The 24,908-nt window shown below is 35.2% G+C and overlaps 1 protein-coding gene and 1 long non-coding RNA gene across 2 annotated transcripts in view; one reads left to right on the plus strand and one right to left on the minus strand.

Annotated features, from left to right (window-relative positions):
• Positions 1 to 23,770, minus strand: part of LOC136026614 (centromere protein J-like) — a 29,208-nt gene extending 5,438 nt beyond the window's left edge. The window contains exons 1-3 of the mRNA XM_065703337.1: positions 23,619 to 23,770; positions 19,488 to 19,915; positions 3,370 to 3,565 (exon numbers count right to left, since the gene is read on the minus strand). Of these exons, the coding sequence (XP_065559409.1) occupies positions 3,370 to 3,565; positions 19,488 to 19,915; positions 23,619 to 23,672 (678 nt within the window). The 5' untranslated portion in view covers positions 23,673 to 23,770. The remainder of the gene's footprint in view (positions 1 to 3,369; positions 3,566 to 19,487; positions 19,916 to 23,618) is intronic.
• On the plus strand, positions 438 to 21,165 carry LOC136026615 (uncharacterized). The gene is made up of 3 exons (XR_010617348.1): positions 438 to 494; positions 13,011 to 13,169; positions 19,735 to 21,165. It is a non-coding gene; the product is annotated as an uncharacterized LOC136026615 (long non-coding RNA).
• Positions 23,771 to 24,908: the final 1,138 nt, after the last annotated feature.

The raw sequence follows: 24,908 nt of genomic DNA on the forward strand, positions 1-24,908 counted from the left end.
CTCTAAAACCTTAGGTTGGCACTTATGATGCCAATTCAGTACCCAAATAGTTTTTCAAATAAATAGATAGATTCCCGCAACATGTTAAACATAAATCACCTAATAATTTGTTATTTAATAAAATATTTGAAAACCCGTCATAACTTACATATAAATCCGACATACCTTTAATCCTCGCAGCCAATAATTCTGACAAATTTCAACTTTTTGATTATATTTTGCAGCTTTTTAATAAATAGTAAGTTCATTATTTCTGAAAAAATTATTTTCATCACTGATTTGTAAGTTTTTTTTTAATAATTTTAAAAACTCTCGCTTATTGCTACATTCTCGTACTGATATTGGAATTGAGTTCCAAATTTTTGACCCAGTATGACGGATGCTGAAACCCGCTCTTGACGTAGGACGAAATTCACATGAAAAACCTGAACGATGAGTGTTTGGATAGTTATGAAATTGGGAATTAGATGAAAAAATACCAGAGAAATTTGAAGGTAAACTATTGTATAAATAATCATGACAAATATTAGAAATAGAAATACAGCATGAAAACTGATGGCAATACCTTTTCATGGTTTTCTGGCTGAGGGCAACATTCTCCTGAATCAATATATATAAAAAAAAATATTTCTAGACTTAAGAATTTGAAATTAAGCAGTTGTTTAAAATATTAAGTATTTCTTCTCCTCTTTATAGCAACATTTACATGGCCATCAACTCGGCTAATAGTTATACTGCAATTAGGCGTACCTAATCTTTTCTTTTGGGCCCAATCTTTTAAAATATATATTTTTAGGCCCACTATATTTGTTCTCTACACATTCTAGCGTTTGTAAAAAAAAGCTCTTTTTGTTGCAGCATTTGGAACGATTACTTGTTTTGTACCTGGAAATATTTGCGAGTGGGAGAGGTATCAAATAATTTGGGCTTGAACAATTAATAGATTTCTCTATGGCATGTTTTTACTTGACGATAAAATTGTGAAATTTTAAAAACTATATTTAAATAGTATTTTACCTGTCCACTTGATTAGGACACAAAAGCTACGTGTTGACAAATATCTGTGTTTTTATCTTAATTTGTGAATACAAAGTTAATGTCTGCATTTTGACCTTTCACTAATGAAGCTGTCATTTTTTCAGAAGCGATATACAATCATTTTTTTTTCGCAAACTAAGTAAGTTTTCTGCGGAATATATATCGGTAGTATTGTCAAAATTTGTGTATCACTATTTAGTAACGCATTAAAGGTCTACATAACAAATCTGATGGGTTTAACGGGCTTTTTGCTACCTGTTTCAACAATGCCAAGGATTAAGGTAAGATGGTCGAATCTGACATGTTTCAAATCTGAACTCTATGACATATCTTATTTCCCATATTTCACAATCTTCCTATTTCGTAATTTCATAATCATATTTCGCATGTTAGCAGTCTAAATACCCAAAATAGTCATTAGGGAAGAATTACTACCTCTCGCCAAAGAAAACGACTTAACAAGCGCTGACAGGAAAAATTTTCCAATCTTCTTTCCAAATAATGCTGAGGACCCGAGTCAACCGACCCGATCAGAAGTAATTTCATATGCTACAAACACCGTATCAAGGGCCAATCTGATAATCATGCCTGCAGAAAGGGGATAGTAGGAGTCTAACCAACACTACTACTGAAAAATCATCACAGCGCCAAGTCACCTAAAATCAGCGTAGCAACGCACACCCCTCCTCTACCCACTCTGTCCAGACCTTGACTCTTCGCTCCCTCTCACGAAGACCTACTTCTTTTAAATATTTTCCACCTTTCACAACTACACTCTAGGAAGTCCTACTTTTCGTTTGGTTCCAAAAAGCATAGTTTATTTAACCTGTGTCAATATTGGCACAAACAATAGGGTATCGAAATCCCCAGAACTGTCCCCAAAAACCAGACACTATGAAGACAATTGATTGGTCAGCAGAAAGATATGAAAACTATTTATTGATCAAAAAGACTGATGATAGTCCTGGCAATTAAAGCCTAACATTCATAAATAGATTAAAGGCCATAGTAAAGAAACAACAAAAAAGGCATGCAAGGATGGAAGCCACAGATTTACAAAAAAAATGAGGTAGCGGGTGGGCGGGAGGGTGCAGTAGCCTGATAATCATGCCTACAGAAATGGGATAGTAGGAATATAGCCGATACTACTAATGAAAAATTGTCACAGCACCATGTCACCTAAAATCAGCGTAGCAACGTATACTCCTCCTCTACCCACTCTGTTCAGATCTTGACTCTTCGCTCCCTCTCATGAAGACCTACTTGCTTTAAATATTTTCCGCCTTTTACAAATCCACTCTACGAAGTCCTACTTTTCGTTTGGTTTCAAAAAGCATAATTCCTTTAAGCCAATTATCTTCAATATTATCCTCAATAAAATTAACCTCAATAATATATCCTCAATATTGGCAATAAAATCACCTTTAAACAATTCTCCGGAAAATAATCTCTGCATTTGAAGCACCCGGGTTTCAGATCCCAAACTGACCGCTCCCATAAAAGGGGTTTTTAATTTCCTTGGGATTCTAAGCTTTCTTCCTATCCTTTTAAACGTATTTCAACTGCAACAAAACATGTACCTTGGCTATTAAACTTTTGCATATTCCCTACATCCACTATTCTTATTAACTACTAATGTATCCTCAAATTCGAATTACTAATGTATTAGTATTAATGCATTGCACTAATTACTAGTGCATTAGTGATAAATTATTATTTAACATATTTAAATAGCTTTAATTATATATATATATATATATATATATATATATATATATATATATATATATATATATATATATATATATATATATATATATATATATATATATATATATATATATATATATATATATATATATATATATATATATATATATATATTTGCCTTTGCTTTTAGCTTTTTTCATAAAAGCTTTTTTTTTACAAAGCTTATATGTAAGCTCTTTTTGCCTTTGCGTTAAGGGTCTAATTTTACTTTATAGAATCATCTTTCTGTTTTTTGTTAGTAGTTTATTTCTTTCTCGTCCCTCCTAGTCATGGAGCCTCGTGGGGGACTTGGGTGAAGAGTATTTGCTTATACAGAGCATTTTTAAGCTAATTGGGTAAGGGTAAAATGCTTCCTAAACAATATTCAGGGGCTCGACTATAACACAAAAATCTATTTATTCCTTTCAGCTTATTAATTTGTTTATTTACATTTTACATATTTTATTTGCTATACTTTTACCATTTATATCATTGTGTCCTCATTTTTTTAATAAAAGGGGCTTCTCGTTATTACAATAAAGATCTTCTTGACTAACTCTTAAGTATGAGCACCAGACTTACCTTGCAGGTTGGTGTTCTGGTTTCTCTGTCACCATTTGGCATTTGCATCATCTGGCTCCCTTTAGAATCCCGCCACAACTTAGTTCCGTTAGGCCACTCTCTTTCTTCAGAGCCATCATTATGAAAAACAGCGAAACATCCACCGGGAAATTTCACTTCCTTCTTCCCTGACGGAAACCTGGTTTCCAGATGTCCCCTAAAATATTAACATAGTCATAACTATAGTCTTCTGGTTTTATCAATGTCCTACACTTCATATTTTTATCATACTTAGCCACTGTTGTTGGAGAACTTATTTTGTTTTGTGTCAAACGCCTGCTACACTCTTTACTACATAGTCACGTAAACATTGCTAAAAATAAAGATTAATGTCTACAAAGATATGCAACTGTTTAAGTCATTGTGCCCATGGTACCCCAGTTGAGCAATTTCTGCTTGGCAATACACGAGCCGGGAGTTCAACCCCAGCTAACTCAAGATTGAACAATAGGTTTGCTACCTGACCTTGTAAGAGACCCAAGAACTAAAACGTCAACAAATAACAACGGCCTACGCGCTATCAATGGCTCTGGATTATATTTGTCCTTTATCCTTTAGTCATCGAACACTAAATAAGTAAACTTAATTAAGAAGCCAGTGACAAACTCCACTCTAAAAGGTCAAACATCAAACTGACCCTCAATATTTTCCTACGCGAATGCAGTGTTACCAGCAAGATGTCTGGTTTAAAGTTGCGTCGCAATATAAGTGAAAATTTGCCGAAACCGCCATTTTTCCAGTGAAAATGTACTGAACGATTAAAAAAAATGTATAGAAAGGTTTGTACTTTAAGATCAAAACTAACGACGAATCTTAATCACAATCTGCTTCGTTTTTTTCTCTTATGAACCAGCCATATTGTTGTCTGAACCGTATAGCTAGTACCATTCAAGGAGGGGACCAAGTGAACATCCGGGATTTTTTTTCGGGGGGAGGGGGTTACAATAACAACCTTAAAAAACAAACCATTTACGATATTTTTATGAGTCAGCCAAAAATTTCAAGGGAGGGGGAAAACCCAGTAACCCTCCTCCCTGATAGTGCCTTGAAGGGCACTCACATTCAACAGACGATGACCATATACAACGCAAAAAAAATTCGGTATATCACCTATTACTAGTCAGATCACCACTCAGTGGGGCATGGACTCAACTTTGGATTTCAGGGTGCAAGAGCAATGTGACGTACTCATTTGTTCTTAGATACCTGTGCTTGATTCAACCCACAAGCTGATGTGCTGCTCCTCATGCAGCTCTTGTCTCATCATGTCATCACATTCTACTGCATACAGTCCTGGACTACTGAGGACTATTTTAAGACTAGATGAATCCCATCGACGGCCATGAAAGCAAAAGTCGGTTTTGACGGTATTAAGGTAGAATTTGTCTGACCCAACACGTTTTTTTATGCAAGGAGGGGCTTGCGTTGAACTGCCTTTGCGACAAAGGTATTCAGTGGCATTCTCCATAATGATGGTGGTGCGGATGTCTCATTCCCGTCGACACCATTGTCATATAATCGTATCTGCCACTAGATGGCGGAAATTCAGCCTAAGAATATGCCTTGTACAATAATTGGTCCACATCGAAGAATAAAAGCCCCAACAACTTAACTTTATCCACAGTCAATTCCCGTGTTCGTTGGACCACCCGTTGATGCAGGTGGACTCTATAATACCCTGAAAAGTAGCCAATCCAAACATCAATTTAAGTCTAAGATAGAATTAAATTTCCATTCTTTCTTCCAATTTTAACAATTTCTTTGATCTTTCGCTTTGATCGTTCTGACCGCGAGACAGCATGAATAATGCTGTCTCGCGGTCTCTCGCGAGACCGCGAGACAGCAAACAGTTCGTGGTAACGAACTGTAGTAAGGAGCGACCCGGCTCAATAGTAACCAAAACTCTAAAGAATGGAATTTTGATACCAACAGCTACATCAAAAGAATTGCATTTTAATGCTGGTTTTAAATATATAAGTTTCATCAAGTTTAGTCTTACCCATCAAAAGTTACGAGCCTGAGAAAATTTACGTTATTTTAGAAAATAGGGGGAAACGCCCCCTAAAAGTCATAGAATCTTAACGAAAATCACACCATCAGATTCAGCGTATCAGAGAACCCTACTGTAGAAGTTTCGAGCTCCTATCTACAAAAATGTGGAATTTTGCATTTTTTGCCAGAAGGCAGATCACGGATGCGTGTTTATTTGTTTTTTTGTTTTTTTTCCCCAGGGGTGATCGTATCGACCCAGTTGTCCTAGAATATTGCAAGAGGGCTCATTCTAACGGAAATGAAAAGTTCTAGTGCCCTTTTAAGTGACCAAAAAAATTGGAGGGCACCTAGGCCCCCTCCCACGCTAATTATTTTCCCAAAGTCAACGGATCAAAATTCTGAGATAGCCATTTTATTCAGCGTACTGTTTTTTACTGTTTTTTACTGTTTTAAAAAGAAGAATTGAGAGAAAGAGTCAAACTTTAGCGTAAAGAGCGGGGCGTTGATGAGGAAGCAGCCTCTTTCATATACGAAGTAATTTCTGTGCGTTTTAAGTTTTAATGTCGCTCCTTACTTTCAGTTAAAAAAAACTTGTTTTCTTTTATTTAATCGCATTACAGGCACACTTATGGATAATATTACGCACGGCTACAGCACAGATAATACACCCCATTCGTGACGCGTTGCTCTGAGCCATGTTCAAGCTTCGAACGTCATCTTTGTGATTGACCGATAAGAGTGAAAATTGAAAGCATAATCTTTAAAATTAAAAACGATTAGTAGCCACTGTTTGGGAAAAAGTTAATTTAATTACAGATTTTGGACGTTGTTTTACTATTTTAACTCCCCATTAATGTAATACAAACAAGAAAACAAAGGATCATGGATTGTCACTTTTATTGACATACACTGATATTTATTCCTTAAAGTTTTGATAATTTTTTATTTATGAAAGTAAGAAAAGTAAAAACATTTAAAACATATTTTGTTTTCAGTACAGCGCAAATTATATTCTAGTCCTGAGAAGGCATTTGGGTTATCAGTCCTACTCGTGTTAATTTTTACTCGTTTTTGAGTTTGATTCGTCTATTTATTGTAAGTTCTGTTCTTCTTTAGTTTTATTCATTTATTAATTGTGATTTGTGGTGGTTTTACACTTGAAAGATTATTTGACTTTATTTCTGCTCATTCTCGACTTAATGGAGCTCTTTATTTTTCTTTGAAAAACTTGTTTCATGGAAAAGGTTTTTAAAATTAATTTCTGTTCGTTTTTATTGACATGGTCTTTTTTACGACAAAAATAATGTTTCATATTTTTTCAGTTTTTTCTATAAGAATTAATAGTATGGGTTGCTATTTGTATGTTGGAGAAACTTTTTCAAGAATCTTTGATCCTGACACAAACATTATTTTTTAATTTAATGTTATAGCTTCTGAAGTTCACCGGAAAAACAAAAATTAATATCATTCCAAAAGATTCTATCTATTCTCTTTAACAACCTGGATACACTTACACACTTTTTATTTATTTTAATTGTAAGAGCAGAAGCAGTAATAGCAGTATCCCTAACAGTTTCAACTTAATAACCCCAGTCGTTCTCGATACATTGCTGAGGTGTCTTATTGGCAACCATAAAAGCAATGCCTTTTGATTTATTTTAAAGCGACATTTAATTTTAAAGCTTAATAGGTCAATTGCATGATTTTGGGGGATTGACATGCCCAATATCCGTAAAGACATAGTTGCTGGACCATTCTACTATGTTGAACAAAATTGCTGTCTCAAAATTTTGACTGGATGCATTTCAAAAATGAATGGGCTTGATGAATGGGCTACTTGCCCTCCAATCTCTTTTTACTCTTGTGCTGCCTACGATATTGCTTATATAGTCTTTTGTAAACCTGGATGCATAGAATTTTTTTTCGTTTAACTGATACTCCTAAACGTTCCCTAAATGTTTTATCTTGACACCCTTAGCGTCATTAGTTACAGTAACAGTGGTGGTAATTTTGAAAGTGGTAGTATGCATATAATACCTTCTGGCTAGTTGAAAATCCCCTAAAACTCAACCTTAAAGGTCTAAATTAATCAGATAAGTAGTTCTTCAGATATTGCTTTGTCAACTTTCTGAAAGACCTCATGCTCATATTTTGTTTTGATTTAGTTCAACATCCGCCAAAATATTCCTTAGAAGCTTCACCTTAATACCCTTAGCTTGCGCAGTAGCAATAGTTGTAGCAGCATGCGCATAGCACCTTTGGTTCCTTCAGCATCCCCTTCGACACACGCTGCATTTTTCAGCTTAATAAATACCATCAACCATTCCAGAAGCATTTCTGATGCGTCCTGTTGACAACCTGTGTGGCAGTGTGTTTCGAATTAGCTCCATACAGTTTCTATATATCCCAAATTTTTGCCTTGATATCCTTAGTTGTAATAGCAGCAGCAGTAGTTATAGCAGTAGAATTAATTGAAGTAGCTTAAGCTTTAGTGGCAGCAGTAGTAAATAGTAAAAAACAACTTAACAAACACGAAGTAGCGTTGACTTTGATATAGACTTTTCCCGCCCACTTCGTATAAAAGAGATCTCAGAGAGCAACTTTGTAGGGGGCTCATTTGGTTGAGAATCGTAAATTCTAGTGTCTTTAAAAAAGGACAAAACTGATTGGAAGAAAACCATCCCTCTCTTATGGAATTTTTGCCCCAGGAGCCCCCAATGGCATCGAATAAGCATTTTGTAACAGCAATTTTACTCTGAGTGCTCAAAAGGTCAAAAGGTCAATGGAAGTAGTAAAAATAGTAACCGTAGCAGCAGTATGAATAGAACCAGTAGCTGAAGGACGCAAATATTTTCCTTTAATTAGTTCAACATCCGTCAGAACAAGCCCTGTTAGTTTCAACTTCACACACCAAACTGTTCCTAAGATATTGCTCTTACACCATTTTGACGTGTACTCAGTTATTCCTGTGTTGCACCCTTTTGACAATCCTTATACACATAACGTATTTTGTTTAAAATTCAATACTCCCCTCAACATTCTCTGAAAGGCTCACCTGAATACCGACGTCTTCTTGGAAAGTAAAGTTCAAGCATGCATAGCTTTCTCAATAGCATATACTATGTGTAAAAGTGAAAGATTTGCCAAACTTACAGCCCTTGTCCTGAGGACTGTGATAGGTTGACAGCCCCAAAGACATAACTACTGGATCTTTCAGACAAGGTTAAACAAAATAGCTCTCTTAATACTTCGATTGGATATGTTTTAGGGAAAGATAGGCTTGGAGGGGGGGCCTAATCACCATCCATTCACGTTTGACTCTTAAAAAGGGCACTAAAACTTCCGACTTCCAATCAAATGAGCTCCATCCGATCCAAAATTTATACTAGTACCCGTTCCATAATATATTTGTCGAAAATAAGACGTATGGAGGGCGGGCGCCCCTGGTCACTTTGACTCTTAAAAAGCAAACTAGAACATCTGATTTCCAATCCAATAAGCCCCCTTCGAAGTTTATGCGATCACCTTTTCCATAAAAACCTCAAATGCCCTCAAAGCTTAACTTACAGCCCTTGCTCTGAGGGCTGTGGGGGTGTCATCCTCAAATACATAACTTCGTGACCTTTCAAATACGCTGAACAAAACATCTATCTTAAAATTTTGATAAGATGTGTCTTGGAAATTGATGGGCATGCAGGGGGGAGGGGGGCTTGGTGCCCTCCAATCACTTTTGACTATTAAAAAGGCCCTTTCGATTTCAAATCGAATGGGCCTTTTTTGAAGCTTCTACTATAACAAATGGTCATCTCGAAATTTTTATTAGACATATTTTGGGAAAATACGAGGCGTGGGGAAAAGGGCATCCGCCTTCAAATCACTTTGAATCTAGGGTACCAGAACTTCTGATTACCTGCTCAATGAGCCCCTCCGAAGATGATACGACCACTATCTCTATAAAAACCTTATATGCCTCTAGGGCATAACTTACAACGCTTGCCCTGAGGGCTGAAGGGGGTTGTCATCCTCAAAACCCAATTTCTTGATTTTTTAACTACGCGGAACAAAATAGCTATCTCAAAATTTTTATTGGATGTGTTTTAGAAAATCGTGGGTGTGGGAGAAGGGGTTAGTTGCCCTCCAATCACTTTCGACCATTAAAAATGGCAATGGCCCTTTCGGTTTCTAGTCAAATGAGTTCTTTCCGAAGTTTCTACGACGATAAATGGACATCTCATAATTTCTATCAGAAACATTTCGGGAAAATATGAGGTGTGAGTGTGGGGGGGGGCATTGTAAATTTTCATAGACAGTCCTATGAGCCCCCTCCGAAGTTTATACGATCACCTTTGCTATATATAACTAATATGCCCCCAGGGCATATCTTACAAGCCTTGCCCTGAAGGCTCCGGGGGGAGGGGGTTGTCATCCTCAAGGCAGAATCTCCGGACCTTTCAACTATGTTGAACAAAATGGCTATCTCAAAATTTTGATAAGATGTGTTTTGGGAATTAATGGGCGTGCGGGAGTAAAGGGCTTGTTGCCCTCCAATCACTTTTGACTGTTAAAAAAGGCCCTTTCGATTTCATATCGAATGAGCCTTTTTTGAAGCTTCTACGATAACAAATAGCCATCTCAATATTTTTATTAGATACATTTCGGGAAAATACCGAGGTGTGGGGGGTATCCACCTTCCAATCACTTTGAATCCAAGGTACTAGAACTTCTGATTACCAATTCAATGAGCCCCCTCCGAAGATTATACGACCACCATCTCTAAAAACTTTCGGTTTCTAATGGAATGAGCTCTTTCCAAAGTTTCTACGACAATAAATGGACATCTCATAATTTCTATCAGAAACATTTCGAGAAAATGCGAGGTGTGTGGGGGGGGGAATCCACTCTTCGATCATTCCTAATCTTAAAAAGGGCACTGGAGCTTCTCATAGCCAGTCCAATGAGCCCCTTCCGAAGTTTATACTATCACCTCTGCTATATATACATATAACTTACATGCCCCCTAGGGCATAGCTTACAGCCCTTGCCCTGAGGGCTCCGGGAGGGAGGGAGGGGACTATCATCCTCAAGGCAGAACTTCCGGATGTTTCAACTATGTTGAACAAAATGGCTATCTCAAAATTTTGATTGGATGTGTTTGGTGAAATGATTGGCGTGAAAGGGAGTTAGTTGCCCTCCAATCACTTTCGACCATTAAAAACGGCAATGGCCCTTTCAATTTTCAATTGAATAAACTCCTTCGATACGATTTGCCCTGATTTAAAAAAAAGAAATATTGTGCCCACATCACTCTTTACTTAGGCAGCGCTATTGCGCTGCCTAATATAGTTGCAGGGAAACATGCACAAACTCAAGGAGAGTGACTTCATTTCCTTCATGTATAAGACTGTTTACAACTATACCTATACTTTCTCGTATTTCCAATGTAATTTGTCACTTGAAAATATCTCGAGTCTTGATCAGTTGTTGCTTAAAACCTATTTCTACTTACTTTTATAAAAGACCTTAGAGCACTATAGAAAATGAATAACAACCAAATAGCAAACCGAAACCGAATCGTTCATGGAAGGATCACATCAATGCTGTTCGTGCGAAAGCATCACATTGATATAATGAACCGACTAAAACATGTAATTCCTTACTCAGCACTTAAGTCACTTTATTTTAATTAAGTACAATGTCATTTTGATTATGCGAGATTGGTTTATCTAAATACGTTTCAGTCTGATCTTATTCCACTTATACGGAATAAGGCTCCTCGTGTCCTTAAGTTATTTCTACCGTCTCCTTCCCTTTTGTCAAATAAATCAATTACAGAATCGATTTAATACTGTGGATATTCTCCCGGTGAGTTTTAGTGTCCAGTCGTCTATATTTTTGTTTAAAGTTAAATTCGGCCGTGGAAATCTTCCTAAACATTTTTTTTTTTTATATATATAAAATGAACCTGTGTTCTTTATGTCCCAAAATGTCCCTTTCCACTCGATCTGGGCGTCATCTACTAATCCCTTTGCCAAAATGTTAGAGATCAAGATTTACAGTGCAGTATATGGTTCCTTTGATTTGGACTAAATTTGTTGCATCTTTAAATGTAACATTGTCACTTACTGCCGTTAGATCTCGTCTCAGAACATTGCTCATTCAGTGCTTTAAAAAATAAGAACATATTTTTTTATGTAGGATGGTGTCTCGTATTTATTGTTTTTATTATTTTGTGATTTTTTGGATGTGATCTTTCTGCACTCCCTTCCCACTGTGAGTCTGATAATTGGTATTCTTAAGTTAGTATTGTCTCGAATGAGCCTGTGTATGGCAGTAGGTTGGAGTGGCATGTCAATGTTATTTCTCCCGGTGAGTTTTAGTGTCCAGTCGTCTATATTTTTGTTTAAAGTTAAATTCGGCCGTGGAAATCTTCCTAAACATTTTTTTTCAAATGAACCTGTGTTCTTTATGTCCCAAAATGTCCTTTCCACTCGATCTGGGCGTCATCTACTAATCTCTTTGCCAAAATGTTAGAGATCAAGATTTACAGTGCAGCATATGGTTCCTTTGATTTGGACTAAATTTGTTGCATCTTTAAATGTAACATTGTCACTTACTGCCATTAGATCTCGTCTCAGAACGTTGCTCATTCAGTGCTTTAAAAAATAAAAACATATTTTTTGATGTAGGATGGTGTCTCGTATTTATTGTTTTTATTATTTTGTGATTTTTTGGATGTGATCTTTCTGCACTCCCTTCCCACTGTGAGTCTGATAATTGGTATTATTAAGTTAGTATTGTCTCGAATGAACCTGTGTATGGCAGTAGGTTGGAGTGGCATGTCAATGTTATTTCTTTAATGAGAGAAAAAAGGCAAGAATGGTTGTGTTTATTTCAGTAGTATGATGTATTGTTTTTGTTTTGGTTTTTTCTCGTTGGTATACGAGCTCTGCTTCCCGCCAACGAAAAAAATGTGTAAAATTGTGCCTTTTATTGCTATTGTAATAAAGAACCTTGAATCGGTAAATGTCAACATTAACCAGATTTCGGACATTCAAGGTATCATATATTTTGTGATAATGCTAGGCATTTGAAATAAACTTAATTTTACCACTGCATTTATATATAGGTTGCATTAAAAAATAAGTCAATTACTTATTCCGGTTTCAGTTTTTTCGTTTTTATTTCCTTCTGTTTGCCATTTTTCGTTTCTTGCATTCTTTTTCCGTATTTTTGTATTTATTTTTCGTTTCTTGTGTTTTTTGATGTTTTAGTTCTTTGGTTCAGCTTTTCATCTTCCTATTTTTTATTTAATATAGGGTTCCAAATATGAAGCCAAAAATGTTCCGCTATTTTCTGTTTTAGTATAAATGGTCTTGACCCGTTATCTATACATCTCATACATCCACACACATACATCCTATGCATAAATGCTTGTATATAAACCATATATTTTAATCAATTTATTTTCATTTTTTCCCCACTTTGAGTCTAATAATATAAAGCCCACACTTTTTATTGACACATTCACTCAGAGCTAGTTTCCTAGGCTACAAGTTCAATCTTACTTTTCAGGTATCCCCAAGTAACTTGTTAATACTCATTACTTTCAGGTGTTGACAACAAAAGGAATGCAATAAAGTCAAACCTGGCAACCGTGGATAACGAACAAATGTCTAACCTGTCAAAATTCTAGATCATGGATTCCCTAATGGACAGTAACGTTGTCTATCGGGCAGTTGAGCTCGCCCAGCTGAGTATGGGAATCATTAGTAAGTTCTAAAGAAAATATATTACATTTAAAATGTAATATATTGACTTTTTAGTTTAAAAAAATTAATTTCTAATTAATATACGGGTATGATAATTAGTATCACTAGAAGAGATTATAGACCACGTTCAATGCAATAATTCACTTCAATTTAAATTTAAAACCAAAATGTACCTTTAATTCAAACAAAATACATATAATAAAGAAATGGTCTCTATGTGCCAAAACCACCATCCTTCCCAACTTCTTTATCCCCATGAATTTCAATCAGTTAATATAATATCCGAACATCTCTTCCTTCTAAACAATATGTAGAAACACCCACCTCCCTTAGCTCTTTTAACTCCTTGTGAAAACCTTAAAAATTGATTAAACCACCCTCATTATCTCCACACATTCGGCAAAAAGCAAAGACCCACCTTTGAAATTAGTCTTCCTAAATGTTTTCTCTTACCTCCAAGTGGTGAAAAAAAAATTCCCTTTCCGATGCTACCCACTTTATCTCCTCCCTACTAAGTCTTACCTTAAAATAAAATTCCTCCCTCTATACTTTCTAAATCTTTGTATACTGACAGAGAGACGTCTATCTTCACTTTCTTATTTATTTTTACAGTCGTTTTAAGAGTATGCGAGTTTATAAGGGGGCAGAAGGGATATTAAGCTAAAAAAATGGAAAATAGCGATTTAGGTTAACAATTTAGGCAGATTAAAGTGTCAATAGAAAAAAATCCTCAAACAAAAAAATAGTTTCTTAATGTTATTTTAGACTGGTTTAGGGCGCCCAGTCTTTCGCTCGTTTTCTGTTAAGTATATAATTTGCTTGCTTTGAGGCAAAACAAAAATACTCACAAAATACACACAAATACAAAAAAAATACATATTACATATAAAATTTACGCATAAATTGGTCACCTTTTAATAAATCAAACTGACCGAATGCTATCTCTAAAATTAGGATTCAAACAATAAGATAATAAATAAAAGATTTAAATAGATACTATTACAATTCAAACGTTTTCACAGTATTCTGATAATGAAGAAAAGTTTTTTTTTTTTTTAACGAAAGTAAGGAGCAACATTAAAACTTAAAACGAACAGAAATTACTCCGCATATGAAAGGGGCTTTTCCTACTCAACGCCTCGCTCTTTACGCTAAAGTTTGACTCTTTCTCTTAACTCTACTTTTTAAAACAGTAAAAAAAAAACTTTAGCGTAAAGAGCGGGGCGTTGAGGAGGAAAAGCCCCTTTCATATACGGAGTAATTTCTGTTCGTTTTAAGTTATAATGTTGCTCCTTACTTTCATTTAAAAAAAATTTTTGATTTAATCTCTGGACGTTTTTGAATTAATGCATGTTTTGACCTTGGCTCTCTACACATAAATAATTAAAACGAAATTTGCATATTAATTTTTTTTTTTGGCTAAATAGCTTTCTCATCGTTTTAATCCGAAGATTTTGAGAAAAAAGGAGCGAGGGAGGAGGGCTAGCTGCCCTCCAATTTTTTGATTACTTAAAAGGCAACTAGAACTTTTAATTTTTTACAAACGTTTTCATTAGTAAAAAATATACGTAACTCACGAATTAACTTACGTAATGAACTTCTATATTCGTATATTTTTATTGCGTATATGAGGGGGCTCACCCCTCGTCGATACCTCGCTCTTTACACTAAAGCTTAAATTTTGTCCCGATTCCTTAAGAATGACCTCTGAATCACAAAGCCCGTAGAATAAATATTTGAAATTACTAAAAATACTTTAGCGTAAATAGTGAGGTATTACGAGGAGGTAAACCCCTCATATGCGTAATAAATTTTGTTCGTTTTAGGTTTTAATAGTGCTCCTTACTTTCAGTAGAAAAAACTTTTCATATTTATTTTTTCATTGTTTTTTCAAATAATGCTAGAAAATCCTGCGCCCCCTTCATTGAAATTCTCTTCACCCATGAGAAGTTCCTTCTTCAAAAAGGTGCTCTGAAAGGCTAAATCTGATGGTGTGATTTTCGTTAAGATTGTATGACTTTTAGGGAGTGTGTTCCCCCCTATTTTCTAAAATGAGGCAAATTTTCTCAGGCTCATAACTTTTGATGGCTAAGACTAATCTTGATGAAACTTATATATTTAAAATCAGCATTAAAATGCGATTCTTTTGATGTAACTATTGGTATCAAAATTCCAAGTAAGGAGCCGGGTCGCTCCTTACTACAGTTCGTTACCACGAACTGTTTGATCTAATGTAATGTATGTAAGTAGTAATGTAAAAACACCAAATTTTTGGGTTTTACACGTTTAAAAACAAAGCTCCTAAGAATACTTAACCTCTTCCTACAGATATTTTCCGTGCGCACGCGCCTGTACTGCAATTTTCATTTAAATAGTTTATATTATAATATAGTTCTATATATCGTATATAAACCTCATTTAAACTAATAAAATACGCATGAAAGTTTATTTAAATAATTTCCGAACGAAATCATTCATTCTTCCCCTGTCATTTTCCTTGCAATTATAATAGCGTTAAAAGGATGTCTGATTGAAGTTAGTATTTCTGGGTTTTCTCTTGCTGTTATAATTCAGATCAAAGAAACTTGTGCTAAATTCGTAGCCAAATTAATTGAAGCGAATGATCAAAGATAGCAGGATAATTAGAAAGAAAAACAGGAAGCTTAATTAGATCTTGGAAATAACTTGGAGATTTTCATGAGTTGTTTCCCCGTAGAGTTTTATTTCCGTTCTGAAATCCTCAAGTATCAACACATTTTTCCAAGAATGTTGAGATATAAAAGTACCCAAGAATTTTGGGACTTCAAATAAAAACACTTTTGTCTCGCGGACAAAAGTGTTTTTCGAAATTTTATTTCGAAACATATAGTTTTTATGAAAGTACCAAATTTTTGGCATTGTTACCACGTTGAACCGTAAAAATAAATAGGCAAGATCCATCAGTTAAATTTAACGTTACATTAAATCAGTAAAAATTCAGTCATTAACTATTTACCTCTCCCCAAAGACAACAACTACACTTTTGAACTGAATCTACATCTTCTGAAACTGTTTGGGCTGTGTCTCACTTTATTTTTCACTGACAAGGACAATATTTTCACTTTTTTGTCATCTGGTGCCACCAAAACTACATAACTGAATTTGAACTGAAGCTACATCTTCTGAAACTGTTTGGGCTATGTGTTTCACTTTATTTTTCACTGACAAGGACAATATTTTCACTTTTTTGTCATCTGGTGCCACCAAAACTACATAACTGAATTTGAACTGAAGCTACATCTTCTTAAACTGTTTGGGCTATGTGTCTCACTTTATTTTTCACTGACAAGGACAATATTTTCACTTTTTTGTCATCTGGTGCCACCAAAACTACATAACTGAATTTGAACTGAAGCTACATCTTCTTAAACTGTTTGGGCTATGTGTCTCACTTTATTTTTCACTGACAAGGACAATATTTTCACTTTTTTGTCATCTGGTGCCACCAAAACTACATAACTGAATTTGAACTGAAGCTACATCTTCTGAAACTGTTTGGGCTATGTGTCTCACTTTATTTTTCACTGACAAGACCAATATTTCCATTTTTTTTGTCATCTGGTGCCACCTAAAACTACATAACTGAATTTGAACTGAAGCTACATCTTCTTAAACTGTTTGGGCTATGTGTCTCACTTTATTTTTCACTGACAAGGCCAATATTTTCACTTTTTTGTCATCTGGTGCCACCTAAAACTACATAACTGAATTTGAACTGAAGCTACATCTTCTTAAACTGTTTGGGCTATGTGTCTCACTTTATTTTTCACTGACAAGGCCAATATTTCCATTTTTTTGTCATCTGGTGCCACCTAAAACTACATAACTGAATTTGAACTGAAGCTACATCTTCTTAAACTGTTTGGGCTATGTGTCTCACTTTATTTTTCACTGACAAGGACAATATTTTCACTTTTTTGTCATCTGGTGCCACCAAAACTACATAACTGAATTTGAACTGAAGCTACATCTTCTTAAATTGTTTGGGCTATGTGTCTCACTTTATTTTTCACTGACAAGGACAATATTTTCACTTTTTTGTCATCTGGTGCCACCAAAACTACATAACTGAATTTGAACTGAAGCTACATCTTCTTAAACTGTTTGGGCTATATGTCTCACTTTATTTTTCACTGACAAGGACAATATTTTCACTTTTTTGTCATCTGGTGCCACCAAAACTACATAACTGAATTTGAACTGAAGCTACATCTTCTGAAACTGTTTGGGCTATGTGTCTCACTTTATTTTTCACTGACAAGGACAATATTTTCACTTTTTTGTCATCTGGTGCCACCAAAACTACATAACTGAATTTGAACTGAAGCTACATCTTCTGAAACTGTTTGGGCTATGTGTCTCACTTTATTTTTCACTGACAAGGACAATATTTTCACTTTTTTGTCATCTGGTGCCACCAAAACTACATAACTGAATTTGAACTGAAGCTACATCTTCTGAAACTGTTTGGGCTATGTGTCTCACTTTATTTTTCACTGACAAGGACAATATTTTCACTTTTTTGTCACCTGGTGCCACCAAAAACTACATAACTGAATATGGAGGTCTATATCTATCCTTGGTACGATTTGATGGTAACTATTATCCATCCTTTGTATATGGGTGTGCCCTTTGAGCAAGTTATTTTTATGTTAATTATAGAAGAATCCATATACTTTAAATCAAAGCAATCTGTCTATTGGGGGGAATGTCCTAATATTAATGATACACTTACTTGTTATAGCCATTTTAAAAATTTTTAGTATAGGTTAAGTACACGATCACCAGTTCTTAACATTGGTCTACCAATGATTTGAATGATATTGCATCAACATTTTTTAGTGGATGTTTTTTTCTTCTAATTCTTTTCATTATTGGTATCATACTAGAAATGCCAAAAAGCTAGTAAATGAAAAGAGAAATACAGTGAGAACAGCCTATGGGTGAACTCCTCTGGAATGACCATCCGGGCAGCATTAGGGGCTCTGACCAATTTTATCATTTAAAAGTCAGGTCAAAGGGTTTGTTTTCAGTCAAGATCTGGGATGAGAGCAGGTTCTCTGTGAGTATTATGCATGTGACTGCTTTTTTTTTCTCGATTATGTAATTTAATTGGTTAATTGAGCCACTTTGCACGATTTATTTGGCCTTCTACCAATGGCTATATTTATGTCATTGTTCTATTATTTTGTGAATTGTTGAAAATAAACGTATCAATCAATCAACTTTTCATTAGAAAGTTAATTCCAACTTATTTCTTATGATATGCAGTGTCGCATGAGTTTTCACTTCCAATTAAAGCGGTCAAATTTGTTTTCACAGAGCCGACACTTAAAACAAAGCTTCTGGCATAAACAAATGAGTTTCATATATTACTTAAAGGAGCAAAATATAATACTTTGATGTGTGTAAAATTTAACTTTAGGGTTATTTTTCCAGAATATTTTCCCGAAAATGCATATCAATAAATTATTATGCGTTTGTAAAACCTTTTTTTGTATTCCCCCACCCAAAAAAAAAATAAAATCCTGAATACACCCTTGCCAGTAAGTGTAGTTGAATGCCATGGAAGATTGAGGGTCAAATCGCTTGGAATAAATATAGGCTGTTGGCCATTCTATCCTAGTCTGGAAATAGTCCCTTGAGCGAAAGTAGCAAATCGACTACCCTTTCATTGAAATATCCTCAAACACACATGAATATTATACGTACAGTATACAAATTTAAAATGTTCTGCTACCACTACTACTAGCAGCTTCCTGCAGTATCCAGCCGACTGAGGCCAACACAGCTGCGCACAGTGCACCTCCATCTCAATATATTCAAAGCCTCCTCTTAACATCCTCCCAGGGATTCCCTTAAATAGTTCCTCACGACCTCCCCCACCTCATTCACAGACAACATGCTTTTCGTTTTGCCATTGATAGTTGGCTGACAAGAACACTCTTTGGCAATCTGTGATCCTTCACCCACAGAGCGTGCTCTAGACATCTCAATTTTTCTCTAATTATTACGTAGAAAGCGGGATTAAACAATATAATTTACAGTTTGAAATACGGTCAGTCAGACAGGTACCCAAAACAATCCGTAATCAGTTTCTCCGCAAAAAATATTTGTAAGCATAATTTTTTAAGTATATTTTAAGATTTACAATTTTCTTTAATCTAAAATTTTGTTATTTAAAAGTATATTTTACACTTTTACAAAGCACAATTTTAAATATCATGTAGAAATATATTTGACTAATGTTAAATATACGTAAAAGAAAAGAAAACCTACTCTGGGTACTCCAGAACTTCTTTTCCATCATTCATCGTTGTTTGGGTTATACCTTTGGCCGTATATATATACTTGATCGTCCCATCTGGTTGAACAATCTTCACATCTTTGTTAAAATACACTATTTTCATTGTACCATCCTTAAAAATGGTTTTTATGTTACCACTCTCAAATATGATCTCCTTGGTTCCATATTCATGCACCACTAATTTTCCACGATCACCACCGTCTCTGGTTTTCTTTTCAGATTGAGGTGTTTGGACCTGGTTGGATATTAGCTGAGGGGTATTGCCTATTGGGGTTGAAGGCGGCTGTGCTTTACAAGGAGAGGACGGTGGGGGTAACGAGTCCGTCTGTACTTCAACTGATGCTGATTGAGGCTTTACTTGGGCATATATTGGTCTTGGTCTCAAGCTAGATTGCAATTTCTAAAAGAAAATAAAACAAAATTTTTGTTTATGCTTAGCTTGCACTTAATTATACTTAACCTTTATTATACTTGCAATGATGAACACATTTTTGTTTTTTAGAGAGAGAGAGAGACACTTTTTATTATACATATCATCAATATACAAAAAACCACATCAGCCACTTTAGAAAGTCAAAGACTTGTTAGAAGTGACTGATAAACATTAATGGGCACCAATACCAACAACATTAACAAAAAAAAATGAAACGAAATGAAACAAAAAGTGGCAAAAAGAAAACAACAGGAAAACAAAAAATAAGATGAGAAAAAAAAATCATACTTAAAAAAGCAATCAATAAACCATCCCATTTAAATTATTTACTTAATTTCTACCCAGAAGGTGGTTCTTCAGTCTACTCTTAAACTGGCTAACATTTTCAGATAACCTTATACTCATTGGTAAAGAATTCCACACTATTGGTCCAGCAAACTTGGAACCAAAACTTCCCCTCTGAGACCTGCGACACTCATATACCAAATCATCCATATTTCTAGTCTCATAACTGTGGTATGAAGAATTCCTTATAAACATTTGACGAAAAATTTCAGGGGACAAACCATAAATACTCTGAAATACAAATATAGCAAGTTGATAATCATGAAGTTGGCTAACATTAAAGATCATGAGTTTCCTATAACAATTAATTGTATCATTTTCACCATGGAAATAATTTCCTAGTAGTCTAATAACTTTATTTTGTAAAACCTGAACACGTTTAAAATTTGTATAAAATCCACCAGCCCATATCACACAACCATAAGAAATATAAGGCATGACAATAGAATGATAAAGAGTTAAAAGGGCAGAACGAGGTAACTGATTTCTCAGACGCCGAATCAGTCCAAGCCCTCTAGATACCCTAGCTGCCACCTGATCACCATATGCTTTCCAATTCAGATTTTGATCAAGCTGGAAACCAAGGTATCTCACCACAGCTACTTGTTTCAATGGTCTATTACAAAGAAATATTTTTCTATTTAAATCAACTGGACTTCCTTTCCTACTAAGCAATATAAAATGAGTTTTTAAAACATTCACTGATAAACGGCTAATCTTTGTAAAAATTAAAAGATGACTTAAAGCTTGAAAACGCTTGAATATAGCATATATATTATTATATTACTTTTGTATTCGAAATTATTATATATTATCATTTATTACTTGTGCAATGTTATTGCTTTATTGTATACCCTCGTTGTGGCAGAGTGGATTAACGCTCTGTTTAGCAATACGGGGCGCGGGCTTTGATCCCCACCGCAGCAAGGCGACAAGCTTGCTACTTGTCCCAGTAAAGAGACCCACCAACTGAATGACGATTGGACGCCCTATGCGCCAGCAATGGCTCACGTTTTGTTTCATGATGTTTGTTTAGTTTAATTATTTAATAAGTTTAATTGAAAACTTTACTGATAACTATAAGGCGACTTGGAAGATTCAACAGAAAAGCTCTGAAGGATGTTGAATATTATTGGGCATTATATGTTAAGTTTTTTATGGAAGTATAGTTGTGCTGATAAAATTTCCACAAATGAATTTTTTGTTTTTTTTGCTTGTCGCCACTGTCCTGTGACTTTTTTTTCAATAAAGATATCTAATGAAATCTTAGCAGATTATGAAAGAGTCAAATAATATTATGGAGTTTCCTAAACCAAAAATCAAACCCAGACCCTTACGCTCGAAAGCAAAGAGGATTGAAGAAGATGAATGTTACAGCTTCGCTACGAGTTGATGCTTTCGAAAAAACTTGATGGTCAGAACTCATTGAAGGTAAAGCTTAGCTTACAACTCATTACCACCATCCCAATCTATATAGCGATAAATACTTCCCTAGATTGAAAGTTTTACCCCTAAAAAATTAACACTAGAATCATTTTCACGGGACAAATTTCGAGTAAGCTTAACTTATTTTGTTTTTATCAATACCAACTCCCTGGTTTTTTAAGTTTTACGCCTCAATGCAAAGTCTTGACAAACACTTATGTTGAATAATAATCTAGAAATACCTCTGTGGTCAAACTACTACTAATGCTTGAGACGAGACACAGGCTGTTCAACCCAAATCTGCACCAAGAATGCACTAGACCGCATTATATCCCTGCCTTCGGTCTTTTTTCGGGACCGGATGATTTCCAAACACGATCTGTCCCATTTGCGTCTTTGCTCCTGGAATCCACCTAAAGATTCGAGGTTTTTTCTTTATTTTAGGATGTCAGCATTTAGTTTGGTCTCCTTGCTTATTCTTCCAATGACGAGGGGGCTAAAATTCGAGGAGCCGGGGGGTCAGATACTCGCTTAGGCACCGTTTATCGTGCCTAAACCATCTGAGCCTTCTGCTCTTGATGATAGTGGATCATGACTATTTCTCACTGCATATTTGCATCAGGTACTCATGCTTATTCTTTGGCTAAGCTTGAGGCAAAAAATGGCTCTTAGGCACTTCCAATCAAGTGTGTCGAGTTAATGTTCTTCTTCCGCCTATAAAGATCAGGTTGAGCACCCATACTGCCAAATTGAACGAGTTTACGCCACACAGATTAGGAGTTCTGATCTCTTTTATGGACTTTTTATCTCATTTTCGATTGTTTTTTATCCTGATCTGTTCTGTAGTTCGTCGAAAGCGCTTCAGGTCTTACTTATTATAGCCTAGATTTCATTCAAGGCCCCGCCCTTGATTTAAACAATGGCCCGAGGTTTTTTACCTAGCCAAGCTGTTGCATTGAAAATGATATTTAAGATCAAAACACTACCACTACTACTACTACTAGTAACAACAATTCACATCAGAATAAAACAGCCCAAGGCCAACATAGCTTTGAACACTCCTCCTCCACCTAATCCGTTCAAAGCTTCACTCTTTGTCCCCTCCTATGAAGTTATAATTTCTCAAAATACTTTCCTAAGACCTCTTCTCATCTCATTCGATGACGACTTGCTTTTGTTTAGCCCAAGATCGATGGGCTAATGGGCAACCTTTTGCAATCTGCAATCCTTCATCCGTAAAACCTGGTCTACAATCTTAAACTTTCCTTCATTATAAAAACAAAACCTCGGATCCAACAGCAATTATTGCTCAGATCATTATAACGGAAAAAATCCATGTTAACAAAACTAAAAAGTTCTTGAATAGTAATAGATTCTTATAGTGTCTCTTAAATTATATTAGTTCTTAGATTAATCAGTTCTTAATTATATTAGTAATCAATTATAATTATTAAAAGTTCTTGAATAAATAGAAAATAAAATTTGTGCAAATATTCTGTATACTAGGGTTTTTTAATATTTTTAAAGACAGACTGTTTCATTTATAGGTTTCACAACAAAGGTCACAAAAACACACAGACTGAATACGGCTATATACATCGTTAGCCTAATGTGCGAAGATGTGTCAACTGTTTCATACAAAAAAACAATAATTTCAAGAGCTAAATAAAAATCATTTAACGACTGATAGCCAGCCTATTTTCGCTGAGAAAAAAAGGTTAGACATCTGATTTTTGTTCTTCTTTTGACAATCTCGTAGCCTCATCTGCAGTGAGAAAAGAAAATACCATTTCGCAAGGGAAAAGAACGATAAATTACAGTATTGGAAAAATGGACTAAGGTAATTGATAGTCCGGCATTTCTTGCTGTAAAAATGACAAATTAATGCAAAAAAAATTACCTTTCTGACGTCGTGCTCTTCTTTTGACAGCCTCGTAATTTCATCAGTTTTCATCTTAAGTTGGCTTTCCAAATACCTGATTCTGCTCAGGAACTTATTTTTCTCTGCAAACCACTTGCTTTCCTTAGTTCGGGTTACATTTGTCAATTCCTCGAGCTAGAAAACGCAAATGCTGTCATTGTTGTCTGCATTATCCAATTAAATGCTGTCATGCATAATACGATCGGTGGGACTTTTTCCGTAGTTTTTGAGACGAGTAAAGGGGCTCTCACAGTATATGCTTAATTTTCTGTGCTAAGTGGTTAAACAAATAGAGGCTCTCACACTTAACAAGTCGTTTCACACCCCGCTGACGTAAAAACTCAGAAGACCACCATGATCATCGTCTAAAATCATCTCTATCACCATTGAAAACTGTTCAGAAATTAAAAATAGAGAGGTTCAAGCGCTGATCAAGTGTGATAGCTTTCTAGGAAAATATTTCAATTAATTTTCAAAACTTATTATTTGCTGAACCAGCAATTCCCTTTTGTTGCCGCTATGTTTGTTTCCGCAACGTAAAATAAGCCTACGTAACGTAAGATTCTATATAAGGCTCAAGTCTACTAGGCACTGCCTGTGTTACGGACTAAATTTGCTTCGCCAGATTTACATAACATAACATAAAGCCTCCAATTTTGTTAGTGTGAAAGCTTCAACGGTATACGGTGAAAGAACCTTAAAGGTTTTTCTCCTTTTCATTTCTTTTAGGAAAAACTGGTTAATTATAGTGTATAGCTGAATATGTCCCGTTGTTCTGGTGTAGAGTACAAACAGTGCACTCTATCATTCCCTTCTCTCTCTTATTATTATCTTATACCTGGACTTTGTCACCAAGGATCAATCGGTGTTTCAAAACTACAGCCAATGATCTGCAAAATACGAGATATGAACAAAGTTTTGTTCTCCCTTTTGCACAATGTTATAATTCTGAATCTTATGTTAAGTAGTAATTTAGCTTGAGTATATAAATTTAATATTGAACTTACTGAATAGATTGAAACCTGACACAAAAATTGACACCAATTTGATGAAGACATTGAAGCAATTGGCCATTAACTGAAAACAACTTTCGGGAAGTTGCAAGTTTTGTGCCTATTTTGGATATAAAATAGATTCGGTTTTACATTGAGAATAACGGAAACAGAAAACTGGCTCAGAGAACTGAACAAAGTTGGTGTGAACGGTAACTTGTTGCTTTTATTTTTATTAACAATATATCCTCTCACACCAATTGTTGGTGTGACACTA

The sequence above is a fragment of the Artemia franciscana genome, chromosome 4 (genome assembly GCF_032884065.1).
Source record: "Artemia franciscana chromosome 4, ASM3288406v1, whole genome shotgun sequence".
In the NCBI taxonomy this organism is placed as follows: Eukaryota; Metazoa; Arthropoda; class Branchiopoda; order Anostraca; family Artemiidae; genus Artemia; species Artemia franciscana.